The 18,980-nt window shown below is 39.3% G+C and overlaps 1 protein-coding gene across 4 annotated transcripts in view; it reads left to right on the top strand.

Annotated features, from left to right (window-relative positions):
- Window positions 1–18,980, top strand: part of LOC124644003 (spectrin beta chain, non-erythrocytic 1) — a 150,490-nt gene that overhangs the window by 76,804 nt on the left and 54,706 nt on the right. For all 4 annotated transcript variants that reach the window (XM_047183171.1, XM_047183172.1, XM_047183169.1 and 1 more), the window contains 21 exons: window positions 412–565; window positions 1,029–1,164; window positions 1,652–1,864; window positions 2,303–2,449; window positions 2,867–3,037; window positions 3,486–3,669; window positions 3,791–3,963; window positions 4,596–4,786; window positions 6,382–6,576; window positions 7,845–8,019; window positions 8,560–8,672; window positions 9,176–9,288; window positions 9,887–10,011; window positions 10,803–10,942; window positions 13,583–13,685; window positions 14,059–14,132; window positions 14,459–14,552; window positions 16,247–16,401; window positions 16,930–17,038; window positions 17,710–17,900; window positions 18,350–18,575. In XM_047183171.1, coding sequence (XP_047039127.1) covers window positions 412–565; window positions 1,029–1,164; window positions 1,652–1,864; window positions 2,303–2,449; window positions 2,867–3,037; window positions 3,486–3,669; window positions 3,791–3,963; window positions 4,596–4,786; window positions 6,382–6,576; window positions 7,845–8,019; window positions 8,560–8,672; window positions 9,176–9,288; window positions 9,887–10,011; window positions 10,803–10,942; window positions 13,583–13,685; window positions 14,059–14,132; window positions 14,459–14,552; window positions 16,247–16,401; window positions 16,930–17,038; window positions 17,710–17,900; window positions 18,350–18,575 — 3,182 coding nt within the window. The remainder of the gene's footprint in view (window positions 1–411; window positions 566–1,028; window positions 1,165–1,651; window positions 1,865–2,302; window positions 2,450–2,866; window positions 3,038–3,485; window positions 3,670–3,790; window positions 3,964–4,595; window positions 4,787–6,381; window positions 6,577–7,844; window positions 8,020–8,559; window positions 8,673–9,175; window positions 9,289–9,886; window positions 10,012–10,802; window positions 10,943–13,582; window positions 13,686–14,058; window positions 14,133–14,458; window positions 14,553–16,246; window positions 16,402–16,929; window positions 17,039–17,709; window positions 17,901–18,349; window positions 18,576–18,980) is intronic.

The following is an 18,980-nucleotide window of genomic DNA, read 5'->3' as shown; positions in this document are numbered from 1 at the left end:
TTTTAGCGAAAGTACCAATGAAATGAGATTCTAGAGCCAATGTAAAGATACCGAGGTTTCAACCGTATCCCAAGGAACCCTTTTTTCTCAAACGGATAAAAAGTAGTCTTTGTCTTTTCTCAGGCCCTATCTATCTGTGTAACAAACGTCATTTAAAACAGTTCAGTAGTTTTTGCGCGATAGACGAACCAAGTCACTTTCAAATTTCATCATTATCTCCCTAGCCTTTTCCCAACTACCGAACTTGTTAATATGATTATATGTAAATAAATGTTTCTTTTTTTTCTCTCTATTAGTAAATATTGATATTTTTTTTCGAGACTTTTTGGACTTTAGGTCTCAAAATATCGACTTGTAGCTTTCTTCTTAAATTATATAATCTTATACCTAACTATATCTTCGTTTTAACAGGCTGGGTAACGGAAAAACAGCGCATCTGCCGCACCGACGTGGCTGCTAAGGAGTTGAGAGCGGTGCTTGCTTTGCGTCAGAAACATACTGCGCTGTTACACGAACTGAGAGCGAGGGACCATGTGTCTCAGAGACATAGGGCTAAGGGACAGAGGTAGGTGTTTGTATATCAGGGAGAATATATCATGGATACAGTATTTTTAAGCCTTATTTTCTGGGGATGTCATACTTCTTTCTTATTTTTATACGGAGTATTATGTAGCTTATGTATATCCTCTATATACTTTTCCCTTCTTTTTCCCCCTATGAACTCCCTGATATGTATACTTCCATTATATTCTCTGCCTATACTCTTTGGTTTGCCCCCCATATATACTTTATATGTATATTCCTCTATGTACTTCTTTATTTACTCCCCCTATATACTCTCTTACGTACTCCTCCTGTATACTCCCTTCCCTTTTTTACTCCTCTAAATTCTTCCTTCTCTCTACCATTCCTAACCACCAGAAGCTTTGCCCTCATTATCCATGCCCTCCTATATAGCATTTTTTTATTTTATTTAATTGCGAGTAGATAAATAAACAGGATACTAATAATACATACTTTGTCATCAGCCTAATCGACGCCAAGCATCCGAAGTCAGCCGAGATAGAACGTCGGCTGACATCCCTGAACAAGCAATGGCAGGTGCTCAGAGAACTGGCTGATGCCAGAGAGAAGCAGCTCGCTGATGCTGCTGAAGCTCATCAGGTAAGATCCTTAGACCTTCCTCCATTTGAGTAGCCATTTAACTTAACTGATGCATATTGTAAACAATATAAAAAGGCCGTGATAACATCATTTACATCACATAGTGCTTTCACGTTGGCGGAATTTAAAAAATAAAGGAACGTATAAGTGTCACAAATTCAGACTACTACTACGTTTGATATGTTGTTGTGTGGTATAAATAAACAAAATAGAAATAGATAATAATAAAATAGAAATCTTTGCAAAAAAACATTTTCTATTTGTTCTTGGTTTCCTCGAGATGTATTCCCCCTTTTTGAAATCAGTCATTAGTGTCTTAGATATACATATTCAAAAAGCGCATACAAACTTAGAAAAGTTGCATTGGTACTTGCCTCACCAGGAATCGAACCCACCCTTATACTTGAGAAATTGATGCTTTATCCACTAGGCCACCCCAGCTATTTCTCCTTGATTCTACACTTAAAATAACCCTCATCTTTTCCAGTTCTACGGCGACGCCAACGAATCAGAGTCCTGGATGAAGGAAAAGCGCCCTCTAGTGGCGACTGATGACATGGGACGCGACGCTCCTTCCGCCGGAGCCCTACTAGCACGTCACAAGGCCACTCATGAAGAGATCAGAGCTTATAGTGCTGAGTTAGATACCCTTAGCGCTCATGCGGCCAGGCTTCATGCTGCGGGCATTACTTGCTTACAGGTATGTTAAAATATTGAAAAAAATATTAAAAAGAAATGGTAAATGGTCATCATCATCTCCCGAGCCTTTTCGCAAATATGTTGGGGTCGGCTTCAGTCTAACCGGATGCAGCTGAATACCAGTGTTTTACAAGAAGCGACTGCCTATCTGACCTCCTCAACCCAATTACCCGGGCAACCCAATACCCCTTGATTAGACTGGTGTTGGACTTCTGACTACCCTGTTTAAAGTGAGAAATCAACAAATGAGGGCTCCCGCTGTGTGCAGCGTGAGGGAGTGTCAGACTCTTACTGACTAAAACCCAACATGTTCCTTCTTAAGCCCTTTATGTACCAGCGCCGCGGTAACTCTTTCGAACTTTCTTTCCTATCGTCTTTCTTTATTATGTGTCTGTACAAAAAATCGTAAATAAATAAATAAACTCTATTCTTCCCCCAGCTCCCCACAGAAGTGGAATCAACCCCAGCTATAGAAGAAGAGGAATGGGTGAACGAGTCCCGACTGGTGCCCACTGAGGTCTGGGAGGAAGAGCCCGTGGAAAGACTGGAACATAGGACTGTTACTGAGGAGAGGAGCGTTCCTCAGGTAGGTTTATCATCTGCCAAGACTTTATTTATTTATTTATTTTATTTATTTATTTAACACTTTTGTACACATAGAACACAAACAATAATAAATAATAGGAAAAAATTGTACAAGGGCACAGCTTATCTCTAATGAAATTTCTTCCAGCAGGCTTTTCCCGAGTATGTTTGCGCAAAGTTGCGCACAGTACCTTTGCGCAAAGTTGCGCAACAACACAGTTTCTTTGCGCAAAGCTGCGCAATATAATACTAACTTTGCTCAAAGTCGCGCAACAACACAGCTCCTTTGCGCAGAGTTTAGCAACATGGCACTACCTTTGCGCAAAGTTGCGCAACAACATAATCCCTTTGCGCAAAAACACAGTACCTTTGCGCAATGTTGCGCAACAACACTTTATTTTAATTTCCCCCTTTACAGGTGAAAGCCCTCTACGCGTTCACGGGGCAAGGCATATCCATGCAGAAAGGTGAAGTGATGTTCTTAATGAACAAGACTAACCCGGACTGGTGGTCGGTGCGCAAGGCAGATAGGACTGACGGCTTTGTGCCCGCTAACTATGTGCGGGAGATTGAGCCGAGAGTTGTGCCGGTGAGTCATTTTTTATTATTTTTCGAATTTATATTGGTTTTTATGAAAATTGTGAATTTAAAACGTAAATTGTGCAGTTTTTGGAGTATATATTGTTAATTTATCGATTAATTTTTATGCAATATTGTAGGTATAGTATGTATTTTATCGGAGAAATTACTGTAAATAAATGGTTTATGATTATTATAATGGCGAGATTCTACCAAAATTATTCGGGATCTTAAATGTGTACGTTATGTCGCGAGTCCACAGCTAGCATAAATGTTCGTTCCTAAAGGTTGTAATTTTTTAATTTACTTATTTACAGTTATGAAGCTATTTACAAGACCATTTATTTATTTTAAAATAAATATTTAAAAATAAAACTAAATACAAAATCTGAAAAAAAATCACCAAACATTACAAGTATATTGTATAATTTTAAGTAACACTTAAATCTCCCTTCTAGGTCCAAGTACGTCGCCCCGAAAAGGTCCGCACAGTACAACGCGTCAAGAAGACAGTGCTGGTCAAGCAGGTGGTGCCCGTAAAACGCAACAAGCCCACCGCCCGGCGAGCGAGCAGGGCCACCATAGCGCCGCCCAAGACTGCCAGCGTCGAGACCAGGATGGCCGACATACAGAAGGACTATGGTAAGAGTTGTGCTCAGGGTAGACAGACAGTGCTGGTCAAGCATGAAAGAAATAGCTGTAATGCAACCGAACCTGTACTAGGGGTGTTTCGAAATACTTATTCGTCTCTAATTCCTTGCAGATGAACTCCTAACCCTGTCAGCTGCCCGTCGCGCTCAACTCGAAGATGCTATCAAACTATACAGCTTCTTTGCCGAATGCGATGACTTCGACAAGTGGATCAAGGATAAGGAGAAGATGTTGAGAGCTGATGATGCTGACGACAGCGTTGATACTGCTAAGAGGAAGTATGAGGTGAGTGAAGGAAATTTGGACTTTATTTGTATGTGTTTAGAGTGTAGAATTGAGTATGTTGAAGATGAAGTGTGCAATATCGTCCATATTGCAAAGGGGAAGTAGTAGTAGTAGAGGTGAGTGAAATTGGACCTTGTTGGTGTGTGTTTAGGGTTTAGAATTTGATACCGCTAAGGAAGTATTGGGTACATAGTAAAATTTGGACCTTATCATTATGTGTTTAGGGTTGAAAATTGGGTGGCTTTAAAGATGGATGTACTATGGTTTTGGTTATGTATTTATAACATTATCTGCCTAGTCTTACCTTATCATCATCATCTCCCGAGTCTTTTCCCAATTATGTTGGGGTCGGCTTCCAGTCTAACCAGATGCAGCTGAGTACCAGTGCACACAAGGAGCGACAGCCTATCTGTCTCCTCAACCCATTTACCCGGGCAACCCAATAGCCCTAGGTAAGACTGGAGTCAGAATTTCTGTCTGACCATCCGTAAAGACTGTTCAAATGACAGCCGAGATCAGATACAGTTTATTTTGCTTTCCGGAGCATTGTCATTATTGTCCACGATATACTTAGACAGTACACCAAAAATTCTTCTACATTCTTCTACATATATAATAATTTCTCCATCCAGAAATTCGTAACGGACCTATCAGCGGCATCAAAACGTCTGGAACACATCGACGCTGCTGCCGAAGAGTTGGTAGCTGCCAACCACAGCCAGGCTGCCAAGGCCACTGCCAGGAAACAGCAGCTACGCCAGCAGTGGGACAGACTGCTGAGGCTCAAGCAGCAGAAGGAGAAGAGCTTGGAAGGCGCTTCCAGGTATTAACTATTTTGTGAATGGTTCGGTTACATTATGGACATTCGGACATTTTCAGGGATCCGTACCCAAAGGTTAAAACGGAACCCTATTATTACTCTAATCTCGCAGAACTCATTGGCGGTCCGCAACCGAGCCTTTTATGTTCTTCATTTGGGAAGACACTTAACTAAAAGTGACCTCTCTTTTTAAGACTTTTTACTCCAATACACTTTTAACAAATCAATTGATGTAATAATTCTTGTTATTGTATTTCCATTGATTTGTTCGACATGTATTTTTGAAATGATGTTTTAATTAAAAGTTGTAACAAGATTGTGTATCTTTAGTGCCTACTCAAATGGAGTATAGTTTGTGTTTACAAATAATTTTTTGTATAAGACAACATTTTTTGACTATAAGACACTGTCATATATGCTTTTGCACGTGGATACGTCGAAGATTTTTTTGATAAAGAAGATGGATCAAAATTGCCCCACGTCCTATAACAATGTGACGTATCTCAAAAAAAAGATAAAAATGTTTAAAAAAATATGGCATACTCTCTAATTCATTTTTTTTACACCTTCATACGAAAAAAATGCTTTAAAAATTGTTCAGGCGCTGTTATGAAAACGTCGTTCATAGAACTATTAATGGACTATTTTATTAAATTGTTTTTTTGTTTGATAGAGTATACCTCACAGGTGGTCCCATAATCATCAGGTCAGGATCTGATGATGGAAACCCTGAGAAATTCATTGCAACTTTTGAAAGTTGTAGGCATGCGCAGAATAAAAACTTGACTATAAGGTGTATGTCTTATAACAATATGCAACAATGAAGATTTGGAGCTGACCTGATGATGAAAACGAAAGAAGGTCAAGGGAACTCGACAACTGAATATGTGAACTACCTCGTGTTTGGGCTTGTATTATTTGTATTGAATAGACCTTTGCAACAGTGAAGGTTTGGAGCTGATCTGATAATGGAGACCAGAGAAGGGCGAGGGAACTCGACAACTGAATATGTGTCAAAGGTCTATTCAATACAAATAATACAAGCCCAAACACGAGGTAGTTTACATATTCAGTTGTCGAGTTCCCTCGACCTTCTTTCGTCTCCATCATCAGGTTAGCTCCGAATCTTCACTGTTGCATAGTGTTATAAGACATACATCTTATAGTCAAGTATTTATCCTGCGCATGCCTACAACTTTCAAAAGTTGCCCTGAATTTCTCAGGGTTTCCGTCATCAGATCCTAACCTGATGATTATGGGACCACCTGTGAGGTATACCCTATCAAACAAAAAAATAATTTAATAAAATAGTCCATTCATAGTACTATGAACGATGTTTTCATAGCAGCGCTTGAACAATTTTTAAAGCATTTTTTTCGTATGAAGGTGTAAAAAAAATTAATTAGAGAGTATGCCATATTTTTTTAAACATTTTTATCTTTTTTTTGAGATACGTCACATTGTTATAGGACGTGGGGCAATTTTGTATGGATTGTGATCCGTCTTCTTTCTGACCACAAACAAGTCTTGAAGTTTACTTTTCAATGTCAAAACCACCCCTCATTTCTCCCATTCTAACATCTCCTTTAACCACCCAGCGTGGAGCTCTTCAGCCGCACCTGCGACGAGGCCCTGGACTGGATGGCGGAGAAGGAGCAGCAACTAGCCGCGAGCTCCGCGCCCCCCTCAGACCTGCGGACCGTGCAGGCGTTGCAGCGCCGCCACGCGCAGTTAGAGAGGGAGTTGGAGCCTGTGAGGGAGAAAGTTAATACCATTAGCTTGTTGGCGGACTCGTAAGTAGCATTTTGGTTAAATTTTTTTCTGATTTAAAAAAAGGAGGTGGTCTGTTTGATATGTATGTACGTGTGTATGTGTGAGATTATATCAAGTTTCACCTAATCTATTTAGATGCGGATCTATTTTGAAAAACATTGTAGATCATTTTGGCACCGATGATATTCGCTGTGTGCGCGATGACAGCGCCCCTAGTGGCCACAACTATTTAGGACTTGTCATAGTAAATTCCCTTTCATTTACTTTAGTAACTGTTTCGATTGGTAACTGATTCTGTTCGTATTTTCCAATAAATTGTTGATCCGGATATCTTCGTGTCATAAAACGATTATATCTAGCAGTGACCTGAAAATGGTCAATTTTCTTACACCGATATATTGACGTGAATATAGCTAGGGCTCGCCTCTGCGTCTGACTTTTTGCCTCCAGTAAAATGTTGACTGCATATTGTATCATGTCGTTTTGGGTGCCATGGGGACCCATCAGCACTAAAACAAATAAAAAAGGACTGTAATTTTGGAACGCTTATTATTTTATATACAGAAATTTCTTACTTTTTTCTCTTCACAGCAGCTATCCATTTTTGTCTTTGCTGTAATGTCCACTTTGATGTTGGAAACGAATAAAACTTAAACGAACTGTTTTTCCCATTGTTTTTACAATTTACGACACAGCATGTACTATGACCCATATCGCAAATTTTTACGTTTTTACTTAAAATTATAAAGGAAGTTATGAAAATAAAGCAATTTGACACTTGACAGCCCAGAATTAATTCACATTTCTGCCACATCGTGCGCTTCGATCGATGTCCCCCACCACCCACTTTGTACATAGCGAATAAACGCCGTATAAAAAAAAAATGAAATTTAAACGTGAAAATTCGCAGTAAGAGAAAAATAATTCATTTCATTTTAAGTAACAAATATTTTTATGATTTCATGCAGCCTTATTAAACGATATGAAATGGATGACGAGTAAGTGAGAGAGAGAACATTTTTAAAATAATATCTCAATACATAATAAGGAAGAATACTAGAAGGTAGTAATTAGGTACTTACACTGTAAATGTAATTCAAGGGACAATATAGGGATTGCTAGAGAGTTTGTTGCGCCCCTTCTTCCCAGCAAAATCACATAATGAAGTGGTGAACGCTTTAGGGGCTGTCTCATGTTAATTACACGTGCAGAAGTGCTATTTTCCTAGTTTGATTAAATACTTTCCGATCAAAGGTTTGCTCTATTAAATATAAAATTCTTCTTCTAGCGTAAAATCCCAATACCCCAACGAGCGTGGCAACGTCGAAGGCAGACAGAAAGAGATCCAACAGATGTGGGAGAGATGCCAGGCTCAGGCGGCAGACAGGAGGAGTCGGCTGGAGTCTGCAGTGGGCCTGCAGATCTTCGGCAGGAGCTGTGCTACTCTTACACATTGGATGCAGGTGAGATAGAGAAGTGTACTATGTAGCTAGAGGGAAGAGAAAGATCCAGCAGATGTGGGACAGATGCCAGGCTCAGGCTGCAGACAGGAGGAGTCGGCTGGATGTCTCAAAGTTGCGTAAGACAATTGTTTAATTCCATCCTTTTATGCAACAGATCGCTCTTGGCGATAACGTCGCTTATTATTTCGCCACATAAATTCGTTAGATTAGACATCAGCTTAGGACCAACCTACCCTACCAAATTTTACCAATCGAACATCAACCTTCCCCTATTGTGATAAGGTTAAAAATCACTCCAAATTTCAACACCGGAAAATTTTTAAATGAAAAATTATATATTCTTTTACTTTTCTTTAACGCGTTGCTGTGGAGTTTGTTGCGCCACTTCTTCTTCCCAGCAAAAAACATAGGCAGTAGTGAAGGCCGGGCGTTTTTGGGGACTGTCTTTTGTAACTTGACCGTTAAAAAGAGCAAATTTTCTGCCTACTTTGAATAAATAAATCGTTATATTAATCACTTCATATTTACTCTTATTAACAGAAAGTACGCGAGCAACTAGCACAAGAAGCGACGGCTAAGGACGTGGCGACGGCTGAGGCGTTACACAAGCAACACCACGAACTCATGGACGATATCAAAGCGCATGATGATGAGTATGTATTCGTTTTTTATAAGAATTACTAGAATAAAACGTACGTCTTTATAGTGACAAATGGATGTATAACCGAGACTAGATGTCTGCAAAATTGTATTGTAGTTTTGACGTGCTCGTTTAAAATATTTAGTTGTTCGAGAAATTACTTCTAGTACCTGGATAAAATATAGCATAAGTTACTTCGGGAACAGATAGATTATTCTTGTAGCTTCTCAAAAATTTAAGAATTTTTTAACACGTTCAAGTAGATTCGGAGCCTTGAAGTAGAAACAAACAAAAAAATGTTTCCTGTTTGTACATTTACTTCAGATATTACTGTCAAGATTCATCAAAATCCATTCGGTAGTTTCCGCTTGAAAGAGTAATAAATATCCCTAAAAACATTCTACCTTTCGCATTCACAATATAAATCTATACTTTACCACCATACTACCGTTCTTACCTAATTATTTATTTACCAAAACACTATATTTCTATACAATATTATTTATTTTTCAACAGGTACAAAGAAGTGATAGGTCTCGGCAAACAGCTGTTGGCCAATAATCCTTCTCTCACCGACGTCGCTGACAAGATCAAGAGCTTGGAGAATGATCACCAGGCTGTTGCTAAAGGTAATATATGCGTTATGTGTATGGAGATAGAGTTCAGTTTAGCTTGCAAAGAGAGTTTTTAGGTCTGGTGCTAAAGGTGCTATTTATTACATGCCTTGTATTTTTGGTGATAGAGTCCAATTTTGGTTATAAAGTGATAGCTTACAATATTAAGAGCTTAAAGAATAACCACCAGGCTGTTGCTAAAGGTAATATAGGCTTTGTGTTTGTAGTAATACAGTTCAATTTACCATTACCAAAATTTCTAACTATATCTTAGACACAGATGACTAAGTAAAGGCGAAGGAACATATCTTGAGGAAACCTGATATTTTTCTGTTCACCTTTCTTTAATTTTATAGACATCATTAAGTACTTTCCATTGGCAACTGACAAGCCTTTTACTCGTGACAAGCTTGACTTATCCTCTGAGCCTTTTAACTATGTTTGGGTAGGCTTCCAGTCTAACCGGATGTAGCTGAGTACCAGTGTTTTTACAAGGAGCGACTGCCTATCTGACCTCCTCAACCCAGTTACCCGGGTAGCCCAATACCCATTGTTAAGACTAGCAAGCATATCTAAAAGGAAAAATTATTAATAATTATCTATTTCTCAACAGAATGGCAAGACAAAGACGCGTATCTCAAGCAGCTAGTTCAGCTACAGAGCTTCAACCGCGAGTGCGATCAGATCGACGCCTCCACCGGCGCTCATGAGGCTTATCTAGAGTACAAGCAGTTTGGGGTGAGAGAATTGTGTATTTTTTGTAAATATTTACTAACAGAAACGTGTGAAAACCTTTTGATTCGATTTATAGCAATTTTTTTGCGGTTTGACCCGCATCCCACAAGCATTATCTCTGGTTTCACCTGTATCCTGCAGGAATTACTTCGCGTAACTAGGATAAATAGGACGTAGTTATGCAGAAACGTTCCAACCCACTGTACGCGTAAATGCTTATATCTCAAATTAAACTTGAATTTGAGATATAAGCATTTACGCGTTTCAGTTGTATTCTTTTTTATTCTAACTAGTAAAGGTACTAGAGGTTTTATTGTTGAATTATATTGAGTTTAGATAACCATATGCTAAATTTTAGGCTGTTCAATCACAATAACTCGATTTCGGGTGACTTGTGGGTTGGAACGTTTCTGCATAACTACGTCCAATAGTGACCTACAGTGGATTCTTAGACATGTTTCATCAAAATCGGCTCAACCATTTCAAGGTTCAAAACTATTTTGTCAATAAACTAGGGATTTCAGATACAAAATAGCAAATTAAGACGTGTTTGACATTCATTCCGATTCGTATTCGTATTTTTGATGATTTTTAAAATCCATTTTTTTTTCGCGGTATTTTTTCCTTTTACATTTATTATTTACCTAATGTCACAAAAAAGGTGATGGTGAGATTTTGGCCGTGCTTCAAACCATGTTTTCCACAAATCTTTCATACCATTTTATTAGTTAAAAATGTTCTTTAAAATCTGTAAATTAAAAAATCATACTAAACCACATCCCCTTATCCCACAGTCATCAGTAGACGAGGCCGAAGCCCTAATCAAACGGCACGAGGAGTTAGAAGCCAGATTAGCAGCCCAAGATGAACGTCTAGCAGCGTTCTCACAGAGGGCAGAGGCGCTAGAGAGAATACCGCATTATGCTGCGTCACAGTAAGTAGTTTTACTTATTTTTAGTCATTTTTTAGTAGGCTTTAGTCACTTTTCAGTAGGTTTTAGCCGCTTTTTAGTAGGTTTTAGTCACTTTTTAGTGAGTTTTTAGTAGGTTTGGGGACTTTTTAGTTGGTTTGCAATAGGTATTTGGTAAGTAAGCGATACGAGGAGCTAGAAGCAAGACTTGCAGCTCAAGATGAACGTCTAGCAGCGTTCTCACAGAGGGCAGAGGCTCTTGAGAGAATACCGCATTATGCTGCATCACAGTAAGTGGTTTTACTTAGTTTGAGTCGTTTTTGAGTAGGTTTTAGTCATTTTTTAGAAGGTTTTAGTCACTTTTTAGTAGTTTTTAGTTCATTTTTAGTAGATTTAGACACTTTTAGTGGGCTTAGGTACATTATAGTTTTTAGTAATCCGTAAAAGTGGTTTTATTTAAATGTCTTATATTCGCGAAAGAGTCAGAAATCAATGTGTTATGATTTTGATGACGCCACAAAACGATTTCGGCCTTATCCAGGATTCTAATCACTGCGACCAACGTGGTAGAAAAAATAATAATGATTAAACACGTTCGCTTCCCACAAATCCGGGAGTCTGTAGTCCCGTGGTCTGGAAGAGACACAATTATAATTGACGACCTCGATGGCGCAATGGTCAACATGTCCCGGTTTCGATTCCCGGTTCAGTCGATATTTGTGTGAGGAGCATGCTTGTTGGCCGTGGTCTGGGTGTTACAATATGTATTTATAAATAAATAAATAATAATAAATAATAATAAATAATAAATAATGTCGGGACACCTTTTTCACACACGGTCGGTTAGCCCCATGGTAAGTTATTAATTAACTTGTGTTATGGGTGCTAACACAACTGATAAACTACATATAGCTACATATATACATATTTATAAATACATATCATAACACCCAGACCACGGCCAACAAGCATGCTCATCACACAAATGTCGACCGAACCGGGAATCGAACCCGGGACCTCAGGTTCGGCGGTCCGGCATGATGACCATTGCGCCATCGAGGTCGTCTTAAATATGTATATGTCACCGTAAGATTACAAACATCGTTAGATTACAATCTATCTCGAGAGATTGTAAACTGTCGAATTATTGTAAACCGTAACACCTGATTGCAATTTAACGCATTATTTTTCGCTATATTATAATCTATCGATGAGAAATTGTCAAATTGTCAACTGTCCGAAAGCTCTCCCTGATTGGTCAGTCTTTTTGTAAGATCGAGAGCGATGTAGAGCGGTCAAATTGTCAACTGGCGTAGAACGGAATGCATCTTGCGCGCTGATTGGTAGAACGTCAAAAAAGACAATGTTCTTTGCAACTCCCGGTGTCACAGCTCTTTGACGTGCAAAAATAAGTGACGGTTTAATTTTTTATAAAATCAAAAATTGTACTTAATTTTTAAGACTCAAATTACACACAATTAAAAATTGTATTAAAAATTGAAGTTAGTGACGAAAACGAATCGCTGCAAAACCGACTCCACGTAGTCTTGTCTGCCCTACCCCTAGAGTGCAATTCAAAACCGCGTAGGCGCGGAGGGGCGAGGCGGCCTGCGAGCTGAGGCGCAGGTAGTTTCAGCGCTCGCCGCCGCGGCTGAGGCTGTCCGGCTCCGCCGGCCAGCAAGCCGAAGCTGCGGTGGTGAGCGTGAAAACCATCTGCGACGATAAGCTCGCATGGGACCGCCGGAGCCCCGCAGCGCCGGAGCCGTGACAGAAGTTATGCTTGCTGCATGTTGCATGCTTACTTCCATGCTGGGTCAATTAATATGGGATGTGTTATATTTTAAACAAAAAACTCAGTAGGTACGAGTAAAAAAATTAGAAGGTAAATAAATATTTTTATGATGTCATTTAATAGTATTTAAGAAGTTTACTGTTAGAATGCATGCTACTTAGATGCAAAAAAATAACCATCATGCTGAGTTGTATTTAGAGTGGAAGATAACTCGTGGCTAAGATAGTATTATTTAGATGCTCGACGCTTTATTAATTGTGGCTGACTTAGTAATTTAGAAGGCAATATACATTTTTGGGGGCGAATAATGATATTAAAAAGAAGCCTGTTTAATTAGCACCCCTTTTATTTTATTTTTAAATATTAGTTTGTATTTGAAGACAAAATACCTAACTGTATTTTTATAAGAGTTATTTTTATATAAATTTAATACTTGAAGAATTTTTGAAGAGCATTTATTTTATTTAACTGACACCTCTATTTCATTCCTAACTCTACGGGAACTCCATGGGAACAGAACGGCTGGTCGTGATTGGTCGATCTTACAAAAAGACTGACCAATCAGAGAGAGCTTTCGGACAGTTGACAATTTGACAATTTCTCATCGATAGATTATAATATAGCGAAAAATAATGCGTTAAATTGCAATCAGATGTTACGGTTCACAATAATTCGACAGTTTACAATCTCTCGAGATAGATTGTAATCTAACGATGTTTGTAATCTTACGGTAACATATATATGTAATGTAACTATATGTAGTTTATCAGTTGTGTTAGCACCCATAACACATGTTAACTAATAACGTAATATGGGGCTAATCGTGTGTGAAAATGTGTTCTGACATTATAATTATCATTTTTTTTTCGCAGTATCGCAGCCCGTCGTGCAGCGGTGCTGCAGCGTCGCGACACGGTGCGGCACGCGGCCGCCGAGCGACGCCGCGCGCTACTCGCTAGCTTGGCACATCAACAGGTCAGATTTATACATATTACATACATTATGTATTAAGTTCAATCAGGAGAAAAGAGAGAGTGGTGATTAATGCTCAATCCTTCTCCGTGTGAGAGGAGGCCGCAGCCCAGCAGTGGGGCGATAAAAAGGCTGTAACAGTAACAGGAGAAAAGAACAAAAAAAAATGTTTTTAATCTAAAAAAGAACCCGTTTGATTACAACACACAGCTTGGAAACTATTGTTAGAACCTACCTATATCTGTTAGTTTGCTAATCGGATCAGTGGTTTCCGAACCTTTAGTTATGTACAAACAAATACTTAGATAATACCTTGCCAAACCATTACCAAAAAATGTTTAGATAATACCTTTATTTATAATTCATTTTGTTACAGTTTGTGGCTGCGACAGAAGAATTGCAAACTTGGATTCAAGACAAGACAAGAACGGCTAAAGACCAGAGCTACAGGTTAGCACCTATCTATTTTTAATATTATACATTTTAAATAGTTTGAGTGCAATATTATAGAGGTATATTCATAAACTAGCTTTACCTCGTGGTTTCATCCGTGTGTCAAGGGAACTACTTCCCGCAAATAGGTAAAAAAACTTACAAGCTATTGTGAATAACAAAGTTTCATAAAAATCAAACCAGTATACAATCCTTATATTCTATCATATTTATGTTAGTATTATAATATTGTAGTATTTATGTATTATTTGTATTTGTGTTAATATTAGGTTTGTGATATTAGGAGTGCCAAAATTTGTTAAACATATTATTTTGTTTAACAGGGACCTAGCCAATTTGGAGCGCAAATTACAAAAGCACGAAGCCTTCGAGAGAGAGCTACAAGCGAACGAGAAACAACTGAGAAATGTTGAAAGTGTAAGTAATACATAATTTTTATAACTAAACCCATATCTTTTTTGTTTTGACATTGTGTTAAAATCATAAAATGTATTGCTTTAGTGCATAGACTGAGAGCCAGCGAATACTGTTCTAACATAAAAAAATAAAATAAAAAGGAAACATTTTTGTTAACAAAATGATCTTATTATAGGGAAATATTAAAACTAAGTATCAAAATATTCATCCGCATCGCTGTCAGCTGGGATCGTGCCCAAAAGGCTGGCTGCATTGCCACGCTGGATGGCAATGCATATCCTTTGACCGAAGTATAGGCCAGCCCTTTGGTCACGAGTGGACTCCACTAATCGCTTACTAATTTCTCGAAAGAGTCTGTGGGCACTTGGGCCCCATGGTCCCAGGGTTTCAACCCCAAACGGCTCAAAAATGCAATTGCCGGTGAGGTTTACATATTTGTGCCGCTTGAGGTTTTCCGCGGCTGCAGCAGCTGCACCGACACAGCTCGCCGTACTGGGAAGGTGGGAAGGTGCAAGGGTGTCGACGCAGGTTGCGTCCCACACCAAAGACCTTCCCATCTTCCAAGGCATTATAGACATCCCGTCTGGTCTCTTGCCATCGTCGCGTGCCAAGCCTCTGGGTTCTAAAATGGCTGGCACTCCGGCGGTGACAAGAGCACGACGGATAATGTCATTTATGCTGGCGTGTCGTGCCATGCGACCAGCACTTTTGCTACAGGAAAGACCATGGTGCCAAAGGCGGTCCACAGATTCACCGCACTGGCAGCGATGCGGAGCCGCAGTGGGAGCGCCGAGGCGTAGGCATGTAGCGAGCCGGAATGTAGTGTCACCCAGCATGGTCCCAACGCTGGGTGACGGCAGTGCGTGAAGCCATAACCCTGACTCCCACTCTCCCACAGCCAGTAGGCGGGCACGCTCAGCAGTATTGACAGACGTTTCAATTAGTTTATTTCTCGTCAATCTGCAGAACGGCTCGTCCCACTGTATCTGGGAAGCCGGGTTGTCAGGGAAGGCTGTGTTTGGGCAAGCCACTTTCCAGGCGTTCATGCCATCAGTCAGACACGGCACCTCAGAATCGACCAGTGAAGGGGCTAAAATTTTTCTGGTCAACTCCTTAGTGCCGCAGACCGAGGATAGGAACGCCGGTAGACTTAAACTGGAAATTTTGCGGACACCGAGGCCACCGAATCTGATCGGAAGGGTGGCTTGAAGCCACGGTCGGTCGTCCAAGGCCAAATTACTATAACCCATATCTTAATTTTTTTATCGTTAAGATATGCTGAATAATCTGAGGTCATACTTCATAAACTTAAAAATCCAAAAAAGTTGAAGTCAGTCAAAACTACAAAGTGAGAGTTTTTTATGACGAAATTGAACTACTACATGTATATGTTTTAGATAAGGGACCTCCTCCTAAGCCTGACAAAAACTACGCTTTTTCAGCGTCATCTCTCTCTCTCTCTCTCTGCATCAAACTCAGTACAGCCGAACGCGATAATCGCACACAAACATACATACAAAAGTCAAACTAAGAACGTCTTTCTTTTGAATTCATTTAAAAGTCAAACTAAGAACGTCTTTCTTTTGAATTCATTTAAAAGTCAAACTAAGAACGTCTTTCTTTTGAATTCATTTAAAATTAACATACAGTTTGTAACTCGTAAGAAAATTCTCAATAATCTCCCTCCCCCACAGATCGGCCAATCCCTGCAGAAGTCAGACCCGTCCCGGGCGTCAGAAGTGTCGGAACACCTGTCGGGACTGCAGACCGCGTGGGAGGAGTTGGTTGCTGCTTCTAGAGATAAGGGCAGCAAGCTCCGACAGGCGGCTCAGCAGAGGAAACATAGGAGGTATGGATTAAATTAAAAAAATAGATTAGTTTTAAAAATAAGTGTAAAAAGAAGGAACTTTAGATAAGTTTTGTAGCTGACTTACATATAATTGCTCTTAGTGTTGAACCAATTAAGAGATAAAATATAGACTAGCTTTTGCCAGCGGTTGCGCCAACATCTTCAAGTAAATTCAGTAAAAAGTAAGAATGAAAGAATATTTTTTCAAATTGAACCAGTAATTCCTGAGATTAGCGCTTTAAGCAAGCAAAAGACCGGTGGATCATGTTACGAAATAATCTCATTTTTATTTTTGAAGCAATTCTTATATGGGTCTATTAAAATACCAAAAAAAAAAACACGTAAATTTCAGCAGAATTTGTTATTTTGTAAAAACATGGGTGTATGTAATCAAATGCAGCGATTTTCCTATGTACATATTTATGACAGCGTTACAAAACCCAAGACCCTTTATCTCTTCTTCTTTATTATCAAACTATTTCATTTCCAAACAAGAACTACTCTACATAAAATATTCTTCTTCACCAGATCTGTAGAAGACGCGAAGGCACGTCTGATAGACTTGGAGCGAGCTCTGAAGAGTGAGGAAATTGGTACCGACTTGAGGAGCTGCAAGAGACTGCTCAACCAACATCAGGTAAGTCAATCTGTTTATTTCTGACACTTGCACGAATATTAGACATTTAAATAAAACTATTTAATATCAGACATTTATATTATTAAGGATCCGAAACGCCGGTTATATAATATATCCGTATAAAATTAGTATAATTTTAATCTCTCCCGAGCCTTTTCCCAACTATGTTGGGGTCGGCTTCCAGTCTAACCTGATGTAGCTGAGTACCAGTGTGCCACAAAGAGCTACTGTTCTAATCGACCTCCTCAACCCAGTTACTCACAACACGAGACTTGGTAAAACTGGTTGTGAGATTTTTGGCTTCTGACTACCCGAACCGACTGCCAAATAAAGGAAAAACAGGCACTCGGATAATAAGCAGCCCTTTTCTACACACGGGCTTTCTAACACCGAACTATTTTTTTTATCCAACCAAGAGCGAGATTAGCGCGTTTAAACAAACAAATAAACTCCGATGATCTTGATCGGTTCCGTACTCGCTTGGAGATAAAAAGAGTATCCTATATCCATTATCCATCTCCTGATTCTAAGCTCCTACCAATTTTCAATTCTTTTCATCAATTTATAACCAGTTTCAATTTCATTTTTCAGCCGTTTTTGAGTTGTAAATAATGCAACTAACAAGACTTTTTACATATAGCTACATATAACATTCACAATTTCTTCCCCAGGCCTTAGAACAAGAACTATCCCTCTGGGAATCCAAAGCGACTTCCCTAGCGGCTCAAGGTGCTGACCTGGTCTCCGGAGGTCACTTCGACGCCGCCGCTATAGAGAGGGAGTCGGCCGCACTGCTGCAGGCTGTGAGGGCGTTGCAACCACCTGCGGCTAAGAGGAGGCAGGCTTTAGAAAGTAGTTTGCAGTAAGTGTTTTTGGATAAATATTGTGAAAATCAAATTGAAAACATATAATTCATTTATTTTTTGTAAATATGAGCACAAAGAATAATTCAGACCAGATTCCATAGAGAATACACATTTCTTGGAACAAATAGAATAGAGAGTATAATAAGAACCCTGATTTCAATTTGTTTTTAAGATTTTCTACACATAGTTTAAAATAGGACCCTATTAATAAGACTATGCTGCCTGTCTGTCACCAGGGTGTAAAAAATACTGAAATGTATATTTTTCATTTATTTTAAATATCTAAATATTTCCGACCTATCTAAATTGCTGAAATAACCTTTCAATCAAATGGCTAAAGACAACACATTTGAATAGAAAAAAGTCATAAAATATTTTTTTTTGAGTATATTATTTTATTAAAACGACGAATATCCATTTTTAACAATTTTAAACATTCCCACAGACTACACAAATTCGCAGCAGAAGTAGCGGGTGAACTGGACTGGCTCTCAGAGAGGTCAGCAGCCGCCTCCTCCGAGGTCATGCCAACGGACCTTCACGCAGCTCAGACAGCTCAGAAGAAGCACGGCAAGCTCAAAGCCGAGCTGGTGGGGCGAAGACCCTTGATCGAGAGAGTGATAGCGCATGGTACTGCGCTCGTGGAGGAAGGGCATCCTCAGAAGGAGAAGGTGGGTCATCAACTCCCAAGCCTTTTCCCAACTATATTGGGGTCGGCTTCCAGTCTAACCGGATGCAGCTGAGTACCAGTGCTTTACAAAGAGGGACTGCCCTATCTGACCTGCTCAACCAGTTACCCGGGCAACGTAGTACCTCTTGATAAGACTGGTGTCAACGATTGCCAAGGATGTTCAATGACAGCCGGGACCTACAGTTTACTGGACTTACAGTAACTGTAGGACATTGTTGTCCATTGTTGTCACAGTCATTGGTGTCCAAGATATACTTAGAAAGTACATACAAACTTGAGAGGTTTTTGGAGGCTGTATAACTTAATTTTGACAGTTGAAAATTGCTGTTTCTCTGCTTATAATAAATAATAATAAAATTTATTTACGGAAAACCTTTACATAGAA

Source organism: Helicoverpa zea, chromosome 29 (genome assembly GCF_022581195.2).
Source record: "Helicoverpa zea isolate HzStark_Cry1AcR chromosome 29, ilHelZeax1.1, whole genome shotgun sequence".
NCBI lineage: Eukaryota > Metazoa > Arthropoda > Insecta > Lepidoptera > Noctuidae > Helicoverpa > Helicoverpa zea.
Note: the sequence above shows the minus strand (reverse complement) of the source record. Positions and strands in the feature narration are given on the sequence as shown.